The 21,698-nt window shown below is 37.0% G+C and overlaps 1 protein-coding gene across 2 annotated transcripts; it reads right to left on the bottom strand.

Annotated features, from left to right (window-relative positions):
* Window positions 1–327: 327 nt before the first annotated feature.
* On the bottom strand, window positions 328–21,015 carry LOC114517022 (serine/threonine-protein phosphatase 6 regulatory ankyrin repeat subunit B-like). 2 transcript variants are annotated; one of them, XR_003686347.1, is made up of 6 exons: window positions 20,931–21,015; window positions 19,247–19,668; window positions 17,139–17,211; window positions 12,766–16,255; window positions 11,516–11,894; window positions 328–366 (listed from the first exon to the last, which is right to left on the bottom strand). XR_003686347.1 is itself a non-coding variant. In XM_028536664.1 (5 exons), the coding sequence occupies exons 2-5, from the start codon at window positions 19,660–19,662 to the stop codon at window positions 11,800–11,802; spliced, it is 4,074 nt and encodes a 1,357-aa protein (XP_028392465.1). In that variant the 5' UTR covers window positions 19,663–19,668; window positions 20,931–21,015; the 3' UTR covers window positions 10,967–11,799. The 2 variants fall into 2 exon arrangements, 1 of the variants encoding a protein (XP_028392465.1); XM_028536664.1 differs by lacking the exon at window positions 328–366 and having other exon boundaries at window positions 10,967–11,894.
* Between the last annotated feature and the right edge of the window lie 683 nt (window positions 21,016–21,698).

The raw sequence follows: 21,698 nt of genomic DNA, 5'->3' as shown, positions 1-21,698 counted from the left end.
ATCCTCTTGTATTTGTTCAAACAGTTCTTCCTTGCTGCCAAATATCGTCGTGTATGTTACGTATGTCACGTTATACAAAATTTACCGCATGCACGATCCTTTCCAAAGACAAAATAGTAATTGATCTATAACTCACTCACCGTTTATGTTCAGTTGTTTATATCAGAATACATGCACAAAAACGTGTCTTTAGTCATAAACATTCGTTCGTTCGATTCTAGTAATGCTGGTTTGCTGTGCCGCTTGCCTCTTGCAAGGCATCAAGTCATCCTCGTCCCCAGGGCTCCATCAAGGTACATAATATAATGCTGTGCTCCAGTCCTCTTACACCCGTCGACTAAAGCTCACATTACTATAGTAGTCTTTCTGGTTGAAAGAAAATAAAATTTTGATTATTCGCCACGCACCGCATTTATAATAGAACTTTCAATACTAGTTGTAGGCCAATTATTACATGGAAAGTCACTTGCCTTTCACCTTCTACCATCTGAGACAAAGTGCTCAAATACAAAAGAATAAAGTCGCTTCGCGCGAAAAATATTGCTACCTATATTAAGAAACCGACTTAAAAGCTAGATAGCGCTATCCACCGGGCGCCGGTATATAGTGTTTTTAGTCCCGTTTACACTACACTCAATTTATTTACACGACACGGCTAAAATGCATGGATACACGTGCCCAGGCTAACAAAGTGTTCAAGTGCCCAAGATTGAGGCTACCAAAACAAAGGCCGGGCACGGATGCACGGGTACCCATTTTAGTCGTACCGTGCCAAAAAGCCGAGTGTAGTGTTAACGGGGCTTTTAATGCAATCGCCCTCAAAAATACCCCGTTTTTAGAATTGCCTGGTATACCGTATAACTGTATAACTAAGTAAAATTTAGGCGCTGTTTATACGACCCGGGTACCAGGGATTTCCTACCCCCCGAGACAACTTTACGAAGCATTCGTATGATAAAATTGAAAACAAAGAGCAAGCTATATTGTCTTGTCCACGAGCCGGGGCGGAGCGTTGATGGATGCTATGGTACTAATTCCGCTGGGAGATTTATACACCCAGGTATTTTGACAGAACATAGCGGAATCCAAAGTTGTCCAAATGCTATGTCATGGACGGTCGGCGTTGGATGGTTTTGTTAGTTATACGCATGCGCGAAATGTTGAAAGAGTAAAGATTGGTAATCTGGAACTGGCTAAAATAAAAAGTTTGTATTTCAACGAGAACGTGCGTAATTTAACTGTCATTTTTTGTAAACTTTAATCGCGAAATAAAATGTAAAAAAGTGTATAAACATTTAAAAAATATTGATAATAAGAAGACAGTTACAGTTCAAGAGGAACGATTCATCATTTATAAACTTTGAAGTGTTTAAACAGGTATAGGTGTCTATTTTGTATTTGCGGTCAGGATGCAGTTTATTTGTATGAGCTTGTGAATGTGAAGGCCGGAAAACTCTCTAACAACAGTGATTTTCAGATACACACAAAGTTGGATATATACATTACAAATCTTAAATTCCTTATGAGATCTATAAACAATCATAGTTAATATGAAAGTTCGGCTAAAAAATTACATTTAAAAGTTTGAATATCATTTGAGTTCCTAACGTTTCGACTAAGTTCATTCCATTCCTTGACGGCCTGACACTCAAGCCTTTGTTTACCACAGCTGTTGCTCACTTTAGAAAGTCTAAGGTTATCTTTATATCTAGTATTGTACTAATGAATATTAGATTTCTTAAAAAATGCCAAACTATTTGATGTTAAATTGTTAAGGCATTTAAAAAAATGTAGACATCTGTGGTATGTACGGCGATCCTCAAGTCGTCGAATCCAGCATAGAGATTGAAGAGCATCACTTGCTGATGAGTACAATGGTCTATCTAAGATACGTTTTCCTGACTTATTTTGCAGTATTTGCAAATAATAGCTTCTACGTCATTCTTGTCTCCTCAGACGACTTCTGCACAATCGAAAATTGGAAGGATTAAACTATTATAAAAGAGGAGACGAGCATTAAAAGGGAGCAAATGTTTTATCCTACGCAAAATGCCAGGCGCTGGTTGATCTTACAAGAGATAATATCAATATGATCTTTCCAAGTAAAATTAGATGAAAGAATTACACCTAAGTACTTAAATGTATCAATATACACTAGATATTACTCTATCATAAACTGTAAATTACAGTGCTTGGTTACACTTGATAGCTCATTGACGTACATGGTAAGTAGGAGAGGGCCAAGTATGCTTCTTTGCGGTACTCCATATGTAATAGTCAGGGGGTCAGAAAGCTCATTCCCAAGATGTACGTTGCAATCTATTGCTAAGATAGGACTTGAACCAGGAGAGTGTATCAAGCAAGACACCAATAGATTTCAATTAAGACAGCAGGATCGATTACATGGTCTACCGTGTCGAACGCTTCCGACAAGTCGAGAAATACACCAAACACCTTTCGGTCCTTTTCACGCTCCATATTACCTAGCTAGAACTTCATCAGCAAAACTGTAAGAGCGGACAGTAGAACGTTTCGGACAGAATCCAAACTGTTTGTCTGTGAGGGGGCTGTTATCGATAATTAAATACTGATGAAGCTGCAAATGAATAGCTCTCTCGAGGATCTTGCTCAATGTCGGGAAGATTGATATGGGCCTGTGATTTGAAATATCAGCGCGATCCCCTGACTACTAGTACTGTATGTCGTTTTGCTAAGACATAGCCGATAACGGCTATTACACCATCGCCTTAACTTGAAAAAGAGTTTTTGAAAGTGTAATTTTGAGTTTTGATAAATGATAGAACAAATATCACTTCAAAGCTTTTAGACTGGAATGATCACTGCATAAATATTAAATATTCAACGAACAACATTTGTTGTTTTAAAGTCCTGGTGGATTTTGCACTATTTTGATTTTGAACTGTATTCGAAACAGCATTGTTCTGCATTCAAATCACCGAGTTGTTACGGCGTCCGTATTCTCACCATCAAAAGTGAATTTACAGCCAAGTAATTTAACAAAGGATTCCGGAAAACAATTCAATCGACCTTGATCAAAGTAGAATATAACAGATTTATTAGCATACATTTCAACAGGTTAATGCTTCCATCTAGCTCCAAGGAGACTGAACATCTCTTTCTTGTTCCAACTTTGTCAATGGCATTCATGTCAACGTTGTGTAGTATGTTTCTTGGTTCCTCGTCCGCAGTATTGATGTTCGTTTCATTTTTATATCGTACCAGTAGACACTCTATGGCGGTTTGTTTTATTATTTTCGACAGCATAATCGAGAGGTGTTTTACCGTATGCGTCAATAGCGTAAATATTTCCGTGTTCTCGGATTAACGTTTCAACACGGCCGTCCTAGTAGTACATGGCAGCGTGGTGCAGCGGGTTCGACCTTCACTGTCTTGGGCATTTATTGCTTCCTCACAACGGGATATTAAGTGGATAAAAGTTCAGAATAAAAAGAGCTTGAATATCCGAAGCCGGGGTTATTTGCACGTAAGCGGTGTAAAGCATTTTTAGCATCACAATTCCTTGCGCTGAAATTGAAAAGCGAGTGCTCAATAAGATGTCGTACAACAGACATGTTTCCTGTTGCTGTGGCATAGTGCAAGATTGTCCTTCCGTGTTCATCACTTGTATTCATCATTTTTTCAATTGCATCTTATCCTTAAAACGTTACTAAACAACGGCAGCAGCTGTTTGTCTTTTGGTACAATTTGTAAACAACGTTTTTCGGGGGTAGTTAAAGTATGCTTTGCCAGCTTTGGCCATAGCACATATGTTGATGATTATTGCAGCATAATCAAATAAATTATTTCAGCTTATTTCAAGCAAGGGCGAACTGGGCATTTTATGACTGGCAAAACTTTAAGAAACTTTAAGACCACACTATAATTATAAAATTGATATCTAAAAGAACAAATTTAAAATTGGTTCTCTCATGCATATCGAGCTCTATTTTATCTATTTTATTTGTTAAAAACACCCACAAAATTGGTTTAACCAATAAAAAATTGGCTACTACGTGGATACATAGAATTAATTTAATAAAATATTGTTTATTTACCTCATCTTTAGACATGCATTCCTGCTGTTTGTTTTTCCGTATTCTTTGATTGTTTGTCCTCTCTTAAAAAAAAAAATTCTTAAATGAAAAATTCTTAAACACGCATGTAAAATGTTTATTCCTATACGATGCACCAACTAATATTTGATTTAAATAGTAACAATATATTTGTGATTTAGCCTTGGTAAAGCTGCAGTAATTGATAATATGGGGAAAAACAAACAAGACATGTGAATTCATTTTTGCGCCATAGTTTATAGTAGAGAGAATTGAAACGAGTTTTACCTTGGTTTGCGATTCGTGTTCATCTCCAAAGTTTCCTTCAGTTCAAAATTGATTCGATCTTGCCGTCAATCTCTCGAAGATCTTCCACAAACCGTCGTTTAAGTTTTCCACATTTGTAATCGTCAAGTAATTCCTTCACACGCTTGGCTGAAAAGCAATCAACATTGACGACTATGGATCCTGGCATAAGTTTGCAGAAGCCAAAAACAGTATTGAACAATCTTTCTATAACAGGTTTGATCTTTTCTTCGCCGTAGTGTGCCCCCAGCTGCATCTGAATCTCAATACTATGACGTTTTTAATTTTAAATTCAATCTCCATACCCTCAGCTTGTGGTGGTTCTGGAGGATCAGCAATGACAACCTGCTTAATAAAGAAGATCATGACGCATTAAAAACGTTTCAAAAGAATAAGTTATTATGGACATTAAATTCACTTAAGGCCTGATTTCATATGTCGTAATTCCTGGGTAATGTCGGTGCCAATTGTTGGTGGCCATTGATACATATAATTACGGTAAATTACCATAACCTAAATTTGGGGTAAACAAGGACCATAAATTGAAGGTCAAAGCTATAGTTTAACTCAATTTCATCAGATTTTTGACAACAACGTTTGAATTAATGAATTTACTAAATTGCAGTGTTTACGCTCCAAACAACTCCGTAGGTTCAAACAGTTCTTTGTTACGTAGAAAGTATGAAACATTTACAGCATAGGTATAACGACATGTCTAACCAAAACAATTTAATTTATCTCCGATGTATAATTATACAGTATATAAATTCACTCACCGTTAATATAGCTCACCAAATAATACGATATAGAAACAGTAGGGTTTCCTGTCACTGACCATCGCCGATTGCAAAAAGTTGTTATCCTCTTTAAATGCAATTATATTCCCAAGTGTTTCATGAAGCATATAATGCAGTTGGACCGAAGCCTATTCATAAGCAAATTCGTCGCGTACCTTGTCTAAAATATTTAATACATATATTGTTCCTATAATATTCTTTTATTTAGTAATAATCAATAATACGAAGTTAACAAAATCCCAGTCTATGTGTTATGTGCTCCTGTTCTATATATCAATGCTCTCACTATATTATGTGTATATCTATATCAAGTTACATGATGACGTAACTACTACATCACCCCCTTTTTTTATAACTTTAATTATTTACAAATGCTTAATCATATATAGATTGTCCATATCGATCAGGTCTACCTCTTGCTCTATTCGACCGTCGTAGTTCAGGTTGTTCCTTGTTGTTGGTGTTGTTGTAAAGATCATCATCGTCGGTTTCAGTGTCAGTATGTTATTGTTTCCGTATCTGTTTAAATTGTGATACATTCCGTGTAATGGTATCGGTCCGTTAGAGTTGCGTGCTGTGACTTGTGAATGTGTTCTGCATGTAACAACGTAAGGCGTCTTGTTAAAGTTAGATGTTCATTTGTTTTGTCTGTCTTGTCGTACCAGTACATGATCACCTATCTTAATGTTACTACTCTTGACATTCCTCTTGTTATCGGCGTACTCTTTATTGCACTTTTGCTTCGCACTATCGCTATTTTTAGCGGTTGTATGTCTATTAACGACGTTTCTTTTGTTTAACTGATATATTGGGAATTTCCCTAGTACAGTGCGATTGAACAACAGTTCTGCAGGAGGTACAGTAGTTGATGTATGCGGTGTGGTTCTGTACTGTAGAAGGAATCGGCTAAGCTCTTGCTGCCACGGACGATTTTCGATGTTGGCGGTCTTTAAGGCTTTGCCTAGAGGCTGCATGAATCTCTCTGCCTCTGCATTACCTTGGGGCCATTTGGGGGTCGAATGTTGGGCTTTTATGCCTAGGACTTCCAAGTAACGTTTGTATTCAGTGCCGTTGAAGGGTGGACCATTGTCACTCTTAACGGTGGTTGGTATGCCATGTCTAGCGAAGATTTGGTCTAGCTTTGGTATTACTGTTGACGCTTTGGTCGAGCGTACGATTTCTACTTCGGGGTATCTTGAATATCGGTCGATTGCTACTAGTAGGTACACACCAGTAGGCAGAGGTCCATAAAAATCTATGTGCACTGTTTCCCAGGGTCCTTTTGGTATCGGCGTCCCAGATAATGTTTGTGAAGGTGGTGATTTGCCTACTGCTTGGCATGGGATGCACTTGTCGATAGTTTCTTTAACAGTGTCTTTGCCACATCATATTCGTTATCACTTCTCGTGTCTGGAATTTGCCGAAAAATCTCGCGAACACGTTGTCCGGCTTGATACAAGAGTAAGGCGCGTGTAAGCTCTAACACCATCGAACTTAAAACAGTAATCCCAATGCGGTATAAGCTTACGTGTGAGCACAATTGAGGCGGGGGAAAACAGTCCAAAACGCACGCAGAATGGGTAGATACACTTTTGCCAGTGGCAACGACAATAATAGATCATAAACTCGTATATAATCTGTATATAATTTTAACCCGAAATTGACGATATGCAAATCGTGAAACGTGAGCGTGAAACGTGGTTCGACTAAATAGAACAAATACATAAACCTAAATTAATATAGTGTAACTCTAAACCAAACCCTTACAATAACTAAATACAAATAAAAAACGACTTACAGATGTTTTCCCAGTAACTCAGAACTTTACTTTAGCTTGTAGATTTTGCTCTTTGCTTGCGAACCTTTAGCTCCTTACTGCCAGAATACCTCAACTATACTGCCAAGTTTCTGGTCCAACTGCATGCCTTACCCATGCGTAAATCTAGTTAACTTAATTTCCTATGGTACTTGAGATAAATGATTAAGATATATGTTTTCCTGTGATTAGCACAGTTGTCACTAACGAACATAACATAGACTAGCAGTTCCAAACCTACAGCGCGTTTTCGTTTCGGATCAGAAATACCGCTAGCCAGAATAAACATTTCAAAGTCTTGCATCCAAATGTTCCAACGGGTGCCCAAACTTTCGCCAACTGCGGAGTCAGGGTTGAATTCACCGACTGGCTGAATTGAGACAGAAGGCTGAGTAATTGCATTTTGCGCGTCTGGTTCTTGCGCCATTCTCGTCGCCAATATAATATTCTTTTATTTAGTAATAATCAATAATACGAAGTTAGCAAAATCCCAGTCTATGTGTTATGTGCTCCTGTTCTATATATCAATGCTCTCACTATATTATGTGTATATCTATATCAAGTTATACATGATAACGTAACTACTACAGTTCCTTTAGGCAAAACCCGTCCTTTAAGGCTATCTTTAAAACAGGGAACGGGGAATAGGGGAATGGAACGGGGAATGGAACGGGGAATGGAACGGGGAATGGAACGGGGAATGGAACGGGGAATGGAACGGGGAATGGAACGGGGAATGGAACGGGGAATGGAATGGCTTCGGGGAATGAGCCGGGGAATGAAATGGCTTCGGGGAATGTGCAGCTTGTGCGTCAGTGATTAAAACCTGTAAACGCTTCCATGTCACGAATCATGAGACAGCTACTCACAGTTTGAATTCCTTGAGGTAAAAGACAAAGCGATTACAAGCTCATAGTATAAATGCGATGTTTGCATTGTCATTGTGATGTACATTGATGTACATTAATATATAGATAGAATTTGCATGGGTAGGTGGTTCAATGTAAATCCTCCAAAATCTGAAGGCAATTAGTATAATACTGTAATAGTATTTTTTGCAGAAATCTTTTTAGTTCTTACTATGCCTTATAAAGCTCAATGTGTGTGATTAAAAGGTGAATAAAGATACTGACACAGTGTCACTTGTTTGTTTTTTATTTCAGGCTATGTGAACAAGACCTCTGGACAGTTTTGTTTAAGCAGGAATAATGGTTGTGGTGGAAATGTGGTGAATGCATTCTTGACAAGTTAATGGGTTTGCTTCCAAGAATACACTGAAACTTGGAGCAACAATGACTTTGAATATAATTATGTAATTAATATATTATTTATTAATCTTAATTTATATGACTTTTTACCTCACATAATTCAAATAATGTTCAGATAAAGAGGTAAATATTTCACTGTTAATGGTGTAATAAATATTTTATATGTTGATTATATTCATAATGAATTATTTGTCCTGCTCCATACTTTGGCAATTCTGTTTAAGAAATCCCACCATAGTAGATCTTTTTTGAAATAGTTACAGTCAAGTTGTTGTCTAGTTTTAGTACAAAATAATACAAGTGCTACAATTAAACAAGGGAAAATAATAAAAATTAATTACATAAGCAAGCACATTTTCTATTTTGAAAAGGTCTATGAATTGAGATGACATGTACTAACAATTTTGTGCATTAATTAAAGACAATTGTATTATTACTGTGGGTTCTTTAATATTGTCCAATACTCCCAGTGACATCCCACTGAATTCCTGCAGGTGTCTCAATCCATCAAACCAGTTTATCTTTTATTTCTATATTTAAGTCAGAATCAATGTATTCAATATCAATATGTAAAAATAATATCTAAGTTCTACAACATTATTTTGACAAGTCTGTTAAAGGAGAAAAGCAATTTTTTCTCTTCATCAGAATTGAGAACCATGTTCTTGAAGCCAACCCCCTTCCTTGGCAGGATGATTATGGTACAAAATGAGAAGGGGGGTGTTGAAAAATTTCTGGATTTCTTCTTGGGGGGTCTCCAAAAAGATAACATATTGATATTGAATACATTGATTCTGACTTAAATATAGAAATAAAAGATAAACTGGTTTGATGGATTGAGACACCTGCAGGAATTCAGTGGGATGTCACTGGGAGTATTGGACAATATTAAAGAACCCACAGTAATAATACAATTGTCTTTAATTAATGCACAAAATTGTTAGTACATGTCATCTCAATTCATAGACCTTTTCAAATAGAAAATGTGCTTGCTTATGTAATTAATTTTTATTATTTTCCCTTGTTTAATTGTAGCACTTGTATTATTTTGTACTAAAACTAGACAACAACTTGACTGTAACTATTTCAAAAAAGATCTACTATGGTGGGATTTCTTAAACAGAATTGCCAAAGTATGGAGCAGGACAAATAATTCATTATGAATATAATCAACATATAAAATATTTATTACACCATTAACAGTGAAATATTTACCTCTTTATCTGAACATTATTTGAATTATGTGAGGTAAAAAGTCATATAAATTAAGATTAATAAATAATATATTAATTACATAATTATATTCAAAGTCATTGTTGCTCCAAGTTTCAGTGTATTCTTGGAAGCAAACCCATTAACTTGTCAAGAATGCATTCACCACATTTCCACCACAACCATTATTCCTGCTTAAACAAAACTGTCCAGAGGTCTTGTTCACATAGCCTGAAATAAAAACAAACAAGTGACACTGTGTCAGTATCTTTATTCACCTTTTAATCACACACATTGAGCTTTATAAGGCATAGTAAGAACTAAAAAGATTTCTGCAAAAAATACTATTACAGTATTATACTAATTGCCTTCAGATTTTGGAGGATTTACATTGAACCACCTACCCATGCAAATTCTATCTATATATTAATGTACATCAATGTACATCACAATGACAATGCAAACATCGCATTTATACTATGAGCTTGTAATCGCTTTGTCTTTTACCTCAAGGAATTCAAACTGTGAGTAGCTGTCTCATGATTCGTGACATGGAAGCGTTTACAGGTTTTAATCACTGACGCACAAGCTGCACATTCCCCGAAGCCATTTCATTCCCCGGCTCATTCCCCGAAGCCATTCCATTCCCCGTTCCATTCCCCGTTCCATTCCCCGTTCCATTCCCCGTTCCATTCCCCGTTCCATTCCCCTATTCCCCGTTCCCTGTTTTAAAGATAGCCGTCCTTTAAGGCTGCTTTTCATATAACATAATTCGTCATAGTTCATAATTATGTCGTAGTTCCCCGCAATTACGATTCGTTGTAATTCGTTGTAGCTAATTCGTTCTACATATGTCTGATTTCACATAACAACGATTACAACGAATTATGACAAGTGAATTACGACGAATTATGTTATATGAAAAACATCCTTTCTGACACAAAGGATTTATCGAATTAGGTTACTGACTTAACTTAGAAACGCGGTAAGATTTCAAAATGTAAAATTCAAAAAACCTGTGAATTCAGTCATTATAAGCTTTCTCTACGAGGTAACCAGAAGCAATAAACGTGTATTTGCAACAGTGAAATTCTATAATACTCGTTTCTGCCGAATGATCGAAGTCGTAAAGTAAAATGGCTATATCAAGTACAATTATAAAGTCGACTCTCGAGCTATCAAATTCAACTATAATCATGATTGTTCTACGAATAGTTAGAAATACTACAATTTTTAGCGAAATTTCAATTCCTATTTAGACAGATTCACCTTTAAAAATAAATGCTTTTCCAATCAAAATAATTTTAACGAAATTGACGTGTCATACATTTGTTGATAAATCCACATATTAAACTTCCAAAACATTGCATGCTTTAAAATACAAAATCTACCCATCTACTTGTTCAAAAACACTCAAAAAAACACCTCAAAATCGTAGATTTTTATCATCAATTTGAATCAAAGTTTTTTTCGTATATTTTCAAGACCATCCAAATTAAAAATATTTTTTTAAAAAAGTTTTATGATTCGAAATGTCAATTTAGCCAATCGCACGTTTGCTACTTAACAGTTTTAACTCGTGTTAAACTCACGCATGCGCATAACTTAAAAAAACACCCAATGTCCATGACATAAAGGCGGACAACTTCGATTTCGCATTTCCATCCCGGGCATAATTAAAATCGCCAGGCGGAATTAGTACCCTCGCCCGGCTCAGGGATAAATTGAAGTGTCAACATCACCTAGGCCTCGAAGTAGTAAAATTTGCTGTTATTGTGTAAATGGCACACCCAGTAAACTCTCTATATATGGAAGGCTCGCTCCAGTTCAAAGTGTGAAGCCAAACATGGCGGATCATGAAGGCTGTTTGGGTACTGAACAAGACCTCCACGAAGCGTAGAATGCGCGAAGCGCGCATGGAAACTAAAGGCGCGAATTATAAAACTATGACGAAAAATAAAAAAGCTAACATTCCGGACGTTACAAAGTTTTCAAAATACAAAGTTTTTAAAAATGAATGCATACAATTTGTTACAGCCTTACCTGGCAATGTTATTCTTTCTAGAGAGGTAACTTTTGCCGTATATTTGTGTTGTGTTTACAAAACTGACAGAGTTCTACTCCTACACGTTGCCGCCATATTGAATTTTAACCGCTCGTGTGTGGAGGTCTGGTTCGGTACCCAAGCAGCCTTCACGATCTGCCATTTTTGGCTTTACTTTCAGATTTCGCAATGTACTAGAGTGATCCTTCCATATATATGGAGTTCACTGGGCACACTATGCAGTCGTAGGGGTTTCTAAATAAAGTTATTTTTGTTTGTATCCTCAAGTGATAAGGCATCTGGCTGTTGATCCTGGTGTGCTCTCGTCTGACTGAATATCATCTTCGCTTGGCTCAAATGAACTTGATGAGCCTGAAACTAAATCAAAATTCACTAGATATTAGTCGGTGTATGGCGGTAATAAAGTACTGTATACCCAAACGTATTCGCCTAATTTGTGCCGCCAATTTATTTTATCTTGTTGAGCCTTGACTTAGTCATTTCTAATTAACTTGAAAGATGTCTTGTCGAACGAGGCATTTTTGAACCGGGGACAACGTTGTCACTTTCTTTGATGTAATGAATGAGTGCTTGTTTGGAAAAAACTGAATATGCACTACGATTTTTGGATTGATCATTCTTCTTCAATCGAAAAAAATAAGAAACTAGCAAGAGCTGTTGATCTAAAATTACGGGATCCTTTTTTTTATCAAAATATTTTAAAATGAACTAATATTTCCATTGCCGTTAAATTCTTTACAAAACGAATTTTAAATTCCCTATATTAGCTTACTGTCGAGAAAATGTCTTTTCAGACGCAGAGAGTAATTACAGAACCTAGGAATGCCTGTAACTATGTAAAATAAATTTGCTAATTTTTATAAAAATTGAATGAGAAAAACGTCAAAAAGTCATGGATGGTCTAAGTGATATCAACATTCAACACCACCGGTGAAAATAAATTAAATATGCTCGTTGTCATGGCATCGAAGCAATTTAAGAAATTCGTATATTTTCCTTTTTTAAAAAAATACTATTGAAAAGCTTTCTCACATTCGACTCTATGTTAAAATTCCGGCTAAAATATCGAAAACTGAAAATCTCCCGGTCAAGATATTTTGCCAGGGCAAGTTTACAACCTCCAAATTCATGAAACAAGACACGAGAAAAGCGCTGTTTGGTGCTATGCAGGGTGGTAACCGGATAATGGATTATATGTTGTACAAAAAATAGAAACATTTTGACTTACCTTTTGTCAATAAAGCAGACGAAAGATATTTATCATTCTCGCTAATGAGAGCTCCAGCCTCAATCAGTTTTTGGACGATGGCTAGATTGCCCCTCATGAGAGCATAATGTACGGCAGAGTTTCTCCTTCTGTCAATATCATTAACATCCGCCATATTTTTCAACAGCAGATCAACCATTTTTTCATCATTGTTTTGTGCAGCAAGATGTAAAACTGTTTGTCCTCTATAATCTTTTCCTTCTACACCGGCTCCAGCTTCTAAAAGCATCTCAACGATGGCGACATCGCTCCTTTCAACAGCGTAATAAACGGCAGATTTTCCTTCACTATCGATAACCTTCACATTTGCTTTTTTTTTCAACAGCAGATCAATCATTTCTTTATTACCATATATTGCAGCAACATGTAAAGATGTCACTCCTTTGTTATTTTTCCCTTCTAAGCTTGCTCCAGCTTTAATAAGTTTCTCGACAATAGCGGCATTTTTCTGCCTGACGGCATAATGTAGGACAGAGTTTCCTTCCCAGTCAACAGCTTTTACATTTACGTTATACTTCAACAATAGATCAAACAGTTCTCCATCACCATATTTTGCAGCAATATGTAAAAATGTCTGTCCTTCGTAATTTTCCCATTCTAAGCTTGCTCCAGCTTTGATGAGTTTCTCGACAATAGCGACATTCCTTTGCCCGACCGCATAATGTAGGACAGAGTTTCCTTTCCTGTCGACAGCTTTCACATTTACGTTATACTTCAACAATAGATCAAACAGTTCTTCATCGCCATATTCTGCAGCAATATGTAATAATGTCTGTCCTGCGTCATTTTCCTCTTCTAAGCTTGCTCCAGCTTTAATAAGTTTCTCGACAATAGCGGCATTTTTCTGCCTGACGGCATAATGTAGGACAGAGTTTCCTTCCCAGTCAACAGCTTTTACATTTACGTTATACTTCAACAATAGATCAAACAGTTCTCCATCACCATATTTTGCAGCAATATGTAAAAATGTCTGTCCTTCGTAATTTTCCCATTCTAAGCTTGCTCCAGCTTTGATGAGTTTCTCGACAATAGCGACATTCCTTTGCCCGACCGCATAATGTAGGACAGAGTTTCCTTTCCTGTCGACAGCTTTCACATTTACGTTATACTTCAACAATAGATCAAACAGTTCTTCATCGCCATATTCTGCAGCAATATGTAATAATGTCTGTCCTGCGTCATTTTCCTCTTCTAAGCTTGCTCCAGCTTTAATAAGTTTCTCGACAATAGCGGCATTTCTCTGCTGGACTGCATAATGTAGGGCAGAGTTTCCTTTCCTGTCGACAGCTTTCACATTTACGCTACTTTTTAAAAGAAGATCAATCACTTTCTCATCACCGTATTTTGCAGCAAGATGTATAACGGTTTTTCCTTCGTCATTTTCCCCATCTAAGGTTGCTCCAGCTTTAATAAGTTTCTCGACAATAGCGGCATTTCTCTGCCTGAATGCATAATGTAGGGCAGAGTTTCCATTCCTGTCGACAGCTTTCACATTTACGTTACTTTTTAGAAGAAGATCAATCACTTTCTCATCACCATATTTTGCAGCAAGATTTAATACGGTTTGTCCTTCGTCATTTTCCCCATCTAAGCTTGCTCCAGCTTTAATAAGTTTCTCGACAATAGCGGCATTTCTCTGCCTGATGGCATAATGTAGGGCAGAGTTTCCTTTTCTGTCAACAGCTTTCACATTTACGTTACTTTTTAAAAGAAGATCAATCACTTTCTCATCATCATATTCTGCAGCGACATGTAATACCGTTTTTCCTTGGTCATTTTCCCCATCTAAGCTTGCTCCAGCTTTAATAAGTTTCTCGACAATAGCAGCATTTCTCTGCCAGATGGCATAATATAGGGCAGAGTTTCCATTCCTGTCGACAGCTTTCACATTTACGTTACTTTTTAAAAGAAGATCAATCACTTTCTCATCATCATATTCTGCAGCAACATGTAATATCGTTTTTCCTTGGTCATTTTCCCCTTCAAAGCTTGCTCCAGCTTTAATAAGTTTCTCGACAATAGCGGCATTTCTATACCTGATGGCATAATGTAGGGCAGAGTTTCCTTCTCTGTCAACAGCTTTCACATTTACGTTACTTTTTAAAAGAAGATCAATCACTTTCTCATCACCATATTTTGCAGCAACATGTAATACGGTTTGTCCTTCGTCATTTTCCCCATCTAAGCTTGCTCCAGCTTTAATAAGTTTCTCGACAATAGCGGCATTTCTCTGCCCGACCGCATAATGTAGGGCAGAGTTTCCTTTTCTGTCAACAGCTTTCACATTTACGTTATACTTCAACAATAGATCAAGCAGATCTTCATTACCCTCTTTAGCAGCAAGATGTAATAGATACGTTATAGCCTTTTCGTCCCCACGTCTTGTTGCAAGATGTACAACTGTTTCATTGTTTTTATCTCTCTCATCCACACTAGCACCAGCTTTAAGAAGTTTCTCGGCGGCGTCGAGATTACCATGCTGGAAAGCATAATGTAAAGGAGTCTTTCCTGCATCGTCGCGATGGTTTACGTCCCAATATTGGGTTAACAGCAGCTTTAACACATTCTGCCTAGCATGAATCACAGAAAGGTGTAGCATTGTCCGAGAAAGCGAATCTTTCATCTTCGAATATTTCTTAACTAGAACAACACATGAATGAACCGGTTCTTTTACTAGTAAACGATCGAAAAGTGCAATGGCAGACTCGACATTCGAATGTTCAAATGCATAATCCAACGCAGTTTTTCCTATCTTGTCCTTAGCATTCATGTCAAATCCAGCATCGAGAAGTACAGTTATTGCTTCAGGACTGGCAAAAGCTGCGAGTTTGTGTAGTATGTTTCTTCCTTCCTCGTCCACAGTATTGATGTCTTTCGTTATCTTTAGCGAGGCTTTTTCTTTTCTATGTTGTAGCAGAAGACACTCTACGACTTTGGTATTACCATGATCCACGGCATAGTCGAGAGGCGTTTTACCATATGCATCAATGGCGAGAATGTTTGCTCTATCTTCTATTAAACTTTCAACATCACCATTGTGCATGCCGGCGTAGTGCAGCGGAGTTCGATATTCGCAGTCTCGAGCATCTATAGTTGCCTTACCAGTATAGAATGAATTGCCACCACCACAAAGTTTTCCGAAACTTTCGTGAGGAATAAAAAGTTTGGTTGGTATGAATGCAAGATGTAAAAAAGTCCTGCCATCACAATCCCGTGCGTCAGAAATGGATGGCGAGAGATTATTGAAATATCTTAACAATGCATGGTTTCCCAATACGGCGGCATAGTGCAAGATTGTCCTTCCGTGCTCATCACTTGTACTGATGACATCGCTGTACGGACTATCATCCTTGTCGTAATTATGACATCTATCATCGTCGATTTCGGATAAATTAATAAGCCTCTCTGTCACACCATCCAACTTTCTGATGCTTTCCAACATCTCAAGGTACTTGAAAGAAAGTTGATATGTACTGTAATACATGTGATTTCATAGGGGGGGGGGGGATTCGACTCAGATGGCAGATATATGTTAATTTTTGGTTATTTTCCATCAATAATTTAACCATTTTAACCAAAAGTAGATTGGTAACTATTCTTACGCATAAATGTCCAGTACGGTAAAAATTCCAAACATGCTAATTTTGCGCAAATTTTACATCAGAGAATCCTTGCATTGTTATTAGGAGAAATGATGCGTTTTAAGTGTTTTATATACAGGGATATACTTTCAGACAATGGCGATACATGGGCGACCTTTTCATGGGAAACGTTTTCCCCGAAAAATTACGTTCCGGCTGTCTAAATATCCTTTTTACATTTATCCTTGAAAAGTTACAAAACGAAGGCATGAGCTAAAGAGAGTCAATTTCTATAATTGAAACGTTTTTTGGTTAAAACATATTTCAGTAGCCTACTCGCATGCAGACTGAATTAGGGGGCCAGAAATTAACCTTGAATTTTCTCTCTTTAACTTCCGGACCCTAATTCAGTCTGCGAGCACATATAATTCAGGCGCGTGATATAATTATTGCAGCACAGTTAAGCAGCATAAACGCAGCTTATCTCAAGCAAAGTCATAGAGCGCTCTGTTGAGCAGACAAACTATATTATAACGAAAAAATATTGTGTATTTTAACTGAACTGTTTGGGGTTATCAATATTATAGATAGAATGCGCTAAAGCTTGCTTTAAATTGTAGGGGTTTTTAACCTGTTTTGTGATCTCTAAAAATACGCACAGTAGATATTTCAAAATGAAACATCAGATTAATACCATTTCGTAAGTTTTCTAGAGCATTGATTCTTCGTATCATCTCGATAAAATATTATTACCTCGTTTTCAGACATGGCTTGCGTTCGTTCTTCTACTTTCTTTGATTTTTTCTCTTTCCTTTGTCCAAAGGTTCTTAAATAAACATGTAGGTACAGTGTTTATAATTACTACAATTCACAGCGAATAATGGTATAATAGAGAGTGCAATTACTGCCAAAATCAAACGAGTGGCTAAAAAATCAACCGACCGCGGCAAAATTCGTTCCATTACTTATTATTTATATATCTTCTGTAATCAAAGGAACAATTTATTGAACTTTAATATTTAATCTAGGGGTTTAAAGGGTCTTAATTTCGAGTGGAATTATACACACTTCAAATTCAAGCCAGGAACAGTTGAAGATAGAGCCGCGTGGCTAGAGTAGAGGAAATATCTAATTTCATTTGGCCCATACTTTTCCTAAGAGTACGCGTGAGTTAAGCATCATATCTTCCTTCTAAAAACGACCATCATCGCAAACATATTTTCGAGGTTTGATAGAAAACGTTTCACGAAATTCGCCGATTATAATTTGCCAATATGTCAGCCGGTCAACGTACAGTGGCGTAGCCAGCCTGACGATTATGTCCCGCTATGTAAATTTCGAGTTATTATAATTATTCATGTCTTTAGAAATTTATTGTTTTCACTTCAGTGAACACTAAGATATTAGCATAGCGGGACAAATCAACAGGCTGGCTACGCTACTGTCAACGTATAGAAATTTTGGCGCATTCAGACGTTGATATATCGCTTGTTCTAGCGTTTATAGCTTCTTGCGTTTGCAACGATAGTAATCTTTACAAGAATAATGAATTCGTTGGAATAATTAGCGCAGACCAAGGTGGCAGACCATAGTGTAAGATTTCACCCGATGTCTAGCTTTGTTGTGATGAAAAGTATTTTCGTTTATATTCGAAATATGCCGTCATTATCCGGCCGCATTGCATGCAGGTAAAAGTGAAAGAATGTTTTAGAGCTGCAACAATGAAACGCGCATGGCAAGTGGAGATTTTCTCTCCTAATTGGTATAGATTAGAAGTGCTTTGCTCGCTCTCCTCAGGCTCGCTCGTTGCGGCAGCAATTAAACATGGTACTAAAAACGAATAGCAATGCAATTAATGCCAAAATCATACGAGTGTTTACAAATCAATTAAAGTTCTCCTGCGCCTCGTGACTTTTTACTTCATCTCATACTTAGTGTAAAGGCTGTGTTCCTATTGGCTAAGAGCAGCAGCATCCAGACCCGAATCTACCTCCCAATGTCGATTTACGAGGTGGGTTCAGGATTTTCAAGATGGCTGCCGAGAATTGTTCGGCAAAATAAGGGAATATGTTAGACTTTTTTCAGCTTTAACTTGAGCGTAAGTTTGTTTGTATACAGTACGTTGCATGTTTGGGACTAAAATGTTCGATTTTTGAACAAAAAATTACGTACTATAAATTTCACAATGGGTAACACTCCTGATGGAATGAGATAAAACGCGAGGTGAGTTCGGAAAACCTCCAGCCTCCCTCGGTGCGTCAAATCCTGAACTCACCTGTCTGCAAGTATGTTAATTATAAAAGCTCCCTCCGCATGCGGCTGCACTTATATGTTGTGACCAATCAACCTCGACAATCATAGTGTCGCATATAATAACCACAGAGCAGACAGGAAAGTGTGCAGTATTGCATGTGAATGTGTGCAGTATAATTGAATGTGAATGTGTGCAGTATAAATTTAAAGATGTCTCGAAACATCTTTATATTAACTCTAAATTTTGTCAAAATATAAAACTCATATATGTGTTGTAAAATGGTTATAAAAAGCCTGTGTTGGCTATTTCAATATATCTGTGTATGCCATTTCAATGATGATATATATTTCTGAAAAGGAAAGTTATTTTCTGAAGCTGTACATCGCGGAGTCCAAATCTCAATGTTTCAACCATGGCACTTGACTCATTGCATTATTAGAAATTCCTTAGAATAGGCCAGGAATAACCACATATTTCTGTCGTCTTTACAAAGCTACAGTAATACATAGTATTGGTGCTATGTAGGAAAACACGCAGAAGTTTGACGCCGGGGAGAGTAAATATTTGCGCCATAGTTCATGGGAAAGATAACTGAAGCAAGTTTTACCTTGGTTTGCGATTTGTGTTCATCGCCAAAGTTTCTTTTAGTTCAAATCTGATCTTTAGGTTTTCAATCTTGCCATCAATCTTTTGCAGCTCATCCAAAAACCGACTTTTTAGTTTTCCACATTTGTAATTGTCAAGTAATTCCTTCACACGCTTGGCTGAAAAGCAGTCAACATCGACGACAATGGATCCAGGGGTGAGTTTGCAGAAGCCAAAAACAGAATTGAACAATCTTTCTATAACAGGTTGGATCTTTTCTTTGCCGTAAAGTGCCCCCAGCGTCACGCCAGTAACCCCCAATAACACTGCCACGCCCGTGCTGCATCTGAATCTTAATTCTATGCTTTCGTTTGTAACTTTTACTTTAACATCGAGACCCACGGTTGGTGGCTGTGGTGGTTCTGGGGGAGCAGCCATGACAACCTGGTTAACAAAAAAAGATTGAGTACGTTAGAATTTATTAAATCCACGAAGATTTATTGTATATGTTTACATATGTTAGACCTAGGTTATCTGTCGCTATTTCGCTAGATGATTCGCTAGATGGTTTACAGGTTTATCATCGTATTATCTATTGTTTGAATTGCATTCGACGCAACCAACGACGGCGACGCGATTCAACTTATCACCTAGATTTTAATTATGTAGCATGTAAATTTCTCTGGAAATATTGTGAACAAAATATTTTGGCCGTATCAAAAAATTAAAAATTCTTTATTCCGGTATAAAGACCCGAAAGTGAAAAAAATTTGCATACACTTACAGCCGTTCGAGCATTAAATTTTATACGGCAAACGTGAAGCACAAACTACGAAGCTGTATTTACTGTTTGGCTAAATACATCAGCAATTGCCTTTGCTTTCTTACATCACTGCTGAACATCACGATTTTATGTAGAACGTTTATATTTAAGGGAAACCTTTGCACATTTTAAAATAGTGGAGTTAAAAAAATACACAAAGTTTGTTAGCAATTTGCCGTATAAAACGCCAATCTCAAGGGCAAGGGCTGTATTCTGTAAGTCGGCTCGCATACTTAGAAGACATACAAACGATACAATAATAATACAACTTGTATTACCGCCGCAGTGGTAATGTATTTAATTCATACGTGATTGAAGGATTCGAGCAAGAGACAAATCTTATTCCAGATTTCGATATTTGGCACTTCCGGTTTGTAATATTACGGGTGCCATAATGCAAAATGGGAACACAACTGTCACAACAGAGAAACAAGGCCAATTGTTTATACCGTTCGCTACCTATGTATCTCCGGCGTCCCATTTCAGAGTCAGTTGGACTCAATTGTGTTACTAACTCTCTTTTACAATTGGCATCTTTAATAATATACGAACTTGGCAACTTGCATGACATTGAAATACTATTACAACGTAGTCTACATGCATGATTATAAATGACGATGAATTTGCAGCTACTATGAATATTCTGTTGGTTGGCTCAAAGTCGTTTCAAATGAGCAATGAAATATATCTTATTTCTGCAGAAAGAGTTCAAGTGTAACTGTATATAGTTAATAAATTCCCTTGTAAATGTTCAAACACACGTCAGTGCTTCCTTGCTGCCAAATATCGTCGTGTATGTTATGTATGTTACAATTATACAAAATTTACCGCATGCACGATCCTTTCCAAAGACAAATTAGTAATTGATCTATAACTCACTCACCGTTTATGTTCAGTTGTTTACATCAGAATACATGCATGATAACGTGTCTTTAAGTCATAACCATTCGTTCGACCATAACCTTGCCACAACCTTGCCGCTTGCAAGGCATCAAGTTACATAATAGTGCTGTGCTCCAGTCCTCTTACACCCGTCGACTGAAGCTCATTGTTTACCTGGTAAATTAGCTTGTAGGTACATCGTCATAGGTGTACCTACAAGCTAATTTACTTATATTGTGATATCCAGCATGGCAAAATTACAAGAATATTATTGCTTTCAATTAACCCTAAATATCGTTGTTTAGGAGGTAAACTATAGCTATTAAGATTCGTGTAATAGTAAACGGCTGGCAAGCCATATAAGACGCAAATAACCTATGTAATAAAAATCGCCACTCTAATATATACAACGCAACGAAATACAATTATTTTAGCTTCATCTCCGAGAAAAATGTGTTTATAGTATGCGCAGAAAATTTTATCTAGTTAGCTTTCTTCAGACAATGTCATTACGATACATATAGGCGACCTTTTCTTGGAAGCAGCATATTCCGAAAAATTCCGTTCCGGCCGTCCAAATATTTTTATCCCATTTACCAATAAAAAGTGACAAAACAAAGGCATGAGTTAAAGGGAGTCAATTGCTATAATTTAAATGTTTTGTTGTTAAAACATCTTTGACTGGGGGATATAATTATTGCAGCACTGCAGTTAACGACTAAATGCAGCTTTAGCTAAATTTCAAGCAATGGCAGACTGCTGCAGTCGC

This window comes from Dendronephthya gigantea, unplaced genomic scaffold (assembly GCF_004324835.1).
Source record: "Dendronephthya gigantea isolate DGI-Jeju-01 unplaced genomic scaffold, DenGig_1.0 000007F, whole genome shotgun sequence".
Classification (NCBI taxonomy): Eukaryota; Metazoa; Cnidaria; class Anthozoa; order Malacalcyonacea; family Nephtheidae; genus Dendronephthya; species Dendronephthya gigantea.
This window is presented reverse-complemented; position numbering and strand designations above follow the sequence as displayed.

Coding starts and splice junctions, on each gene's coding strand:
- LOC114517022 (XM_028536664.1), bottom strand. CDS start 19,662: ATGGCTGCTCCCCCAGAACCACCACAGCCACCAACCGTGGGTCTCGAT. Junction 17,212..19,246: donor AACACAAATCGCAAACCAAG/GTAAAACTTGCT, acceptor TGTTTATTTAAG/AACCTTTGGACAAAGGAAAG. Junction 11,895..12,765: donor GTCTGCTTTATTGACAAAAG/GTAAGTCAAAAT, acceptor ATTTTGATTTAG/TTTCAGGCTCATCAAGTTCA.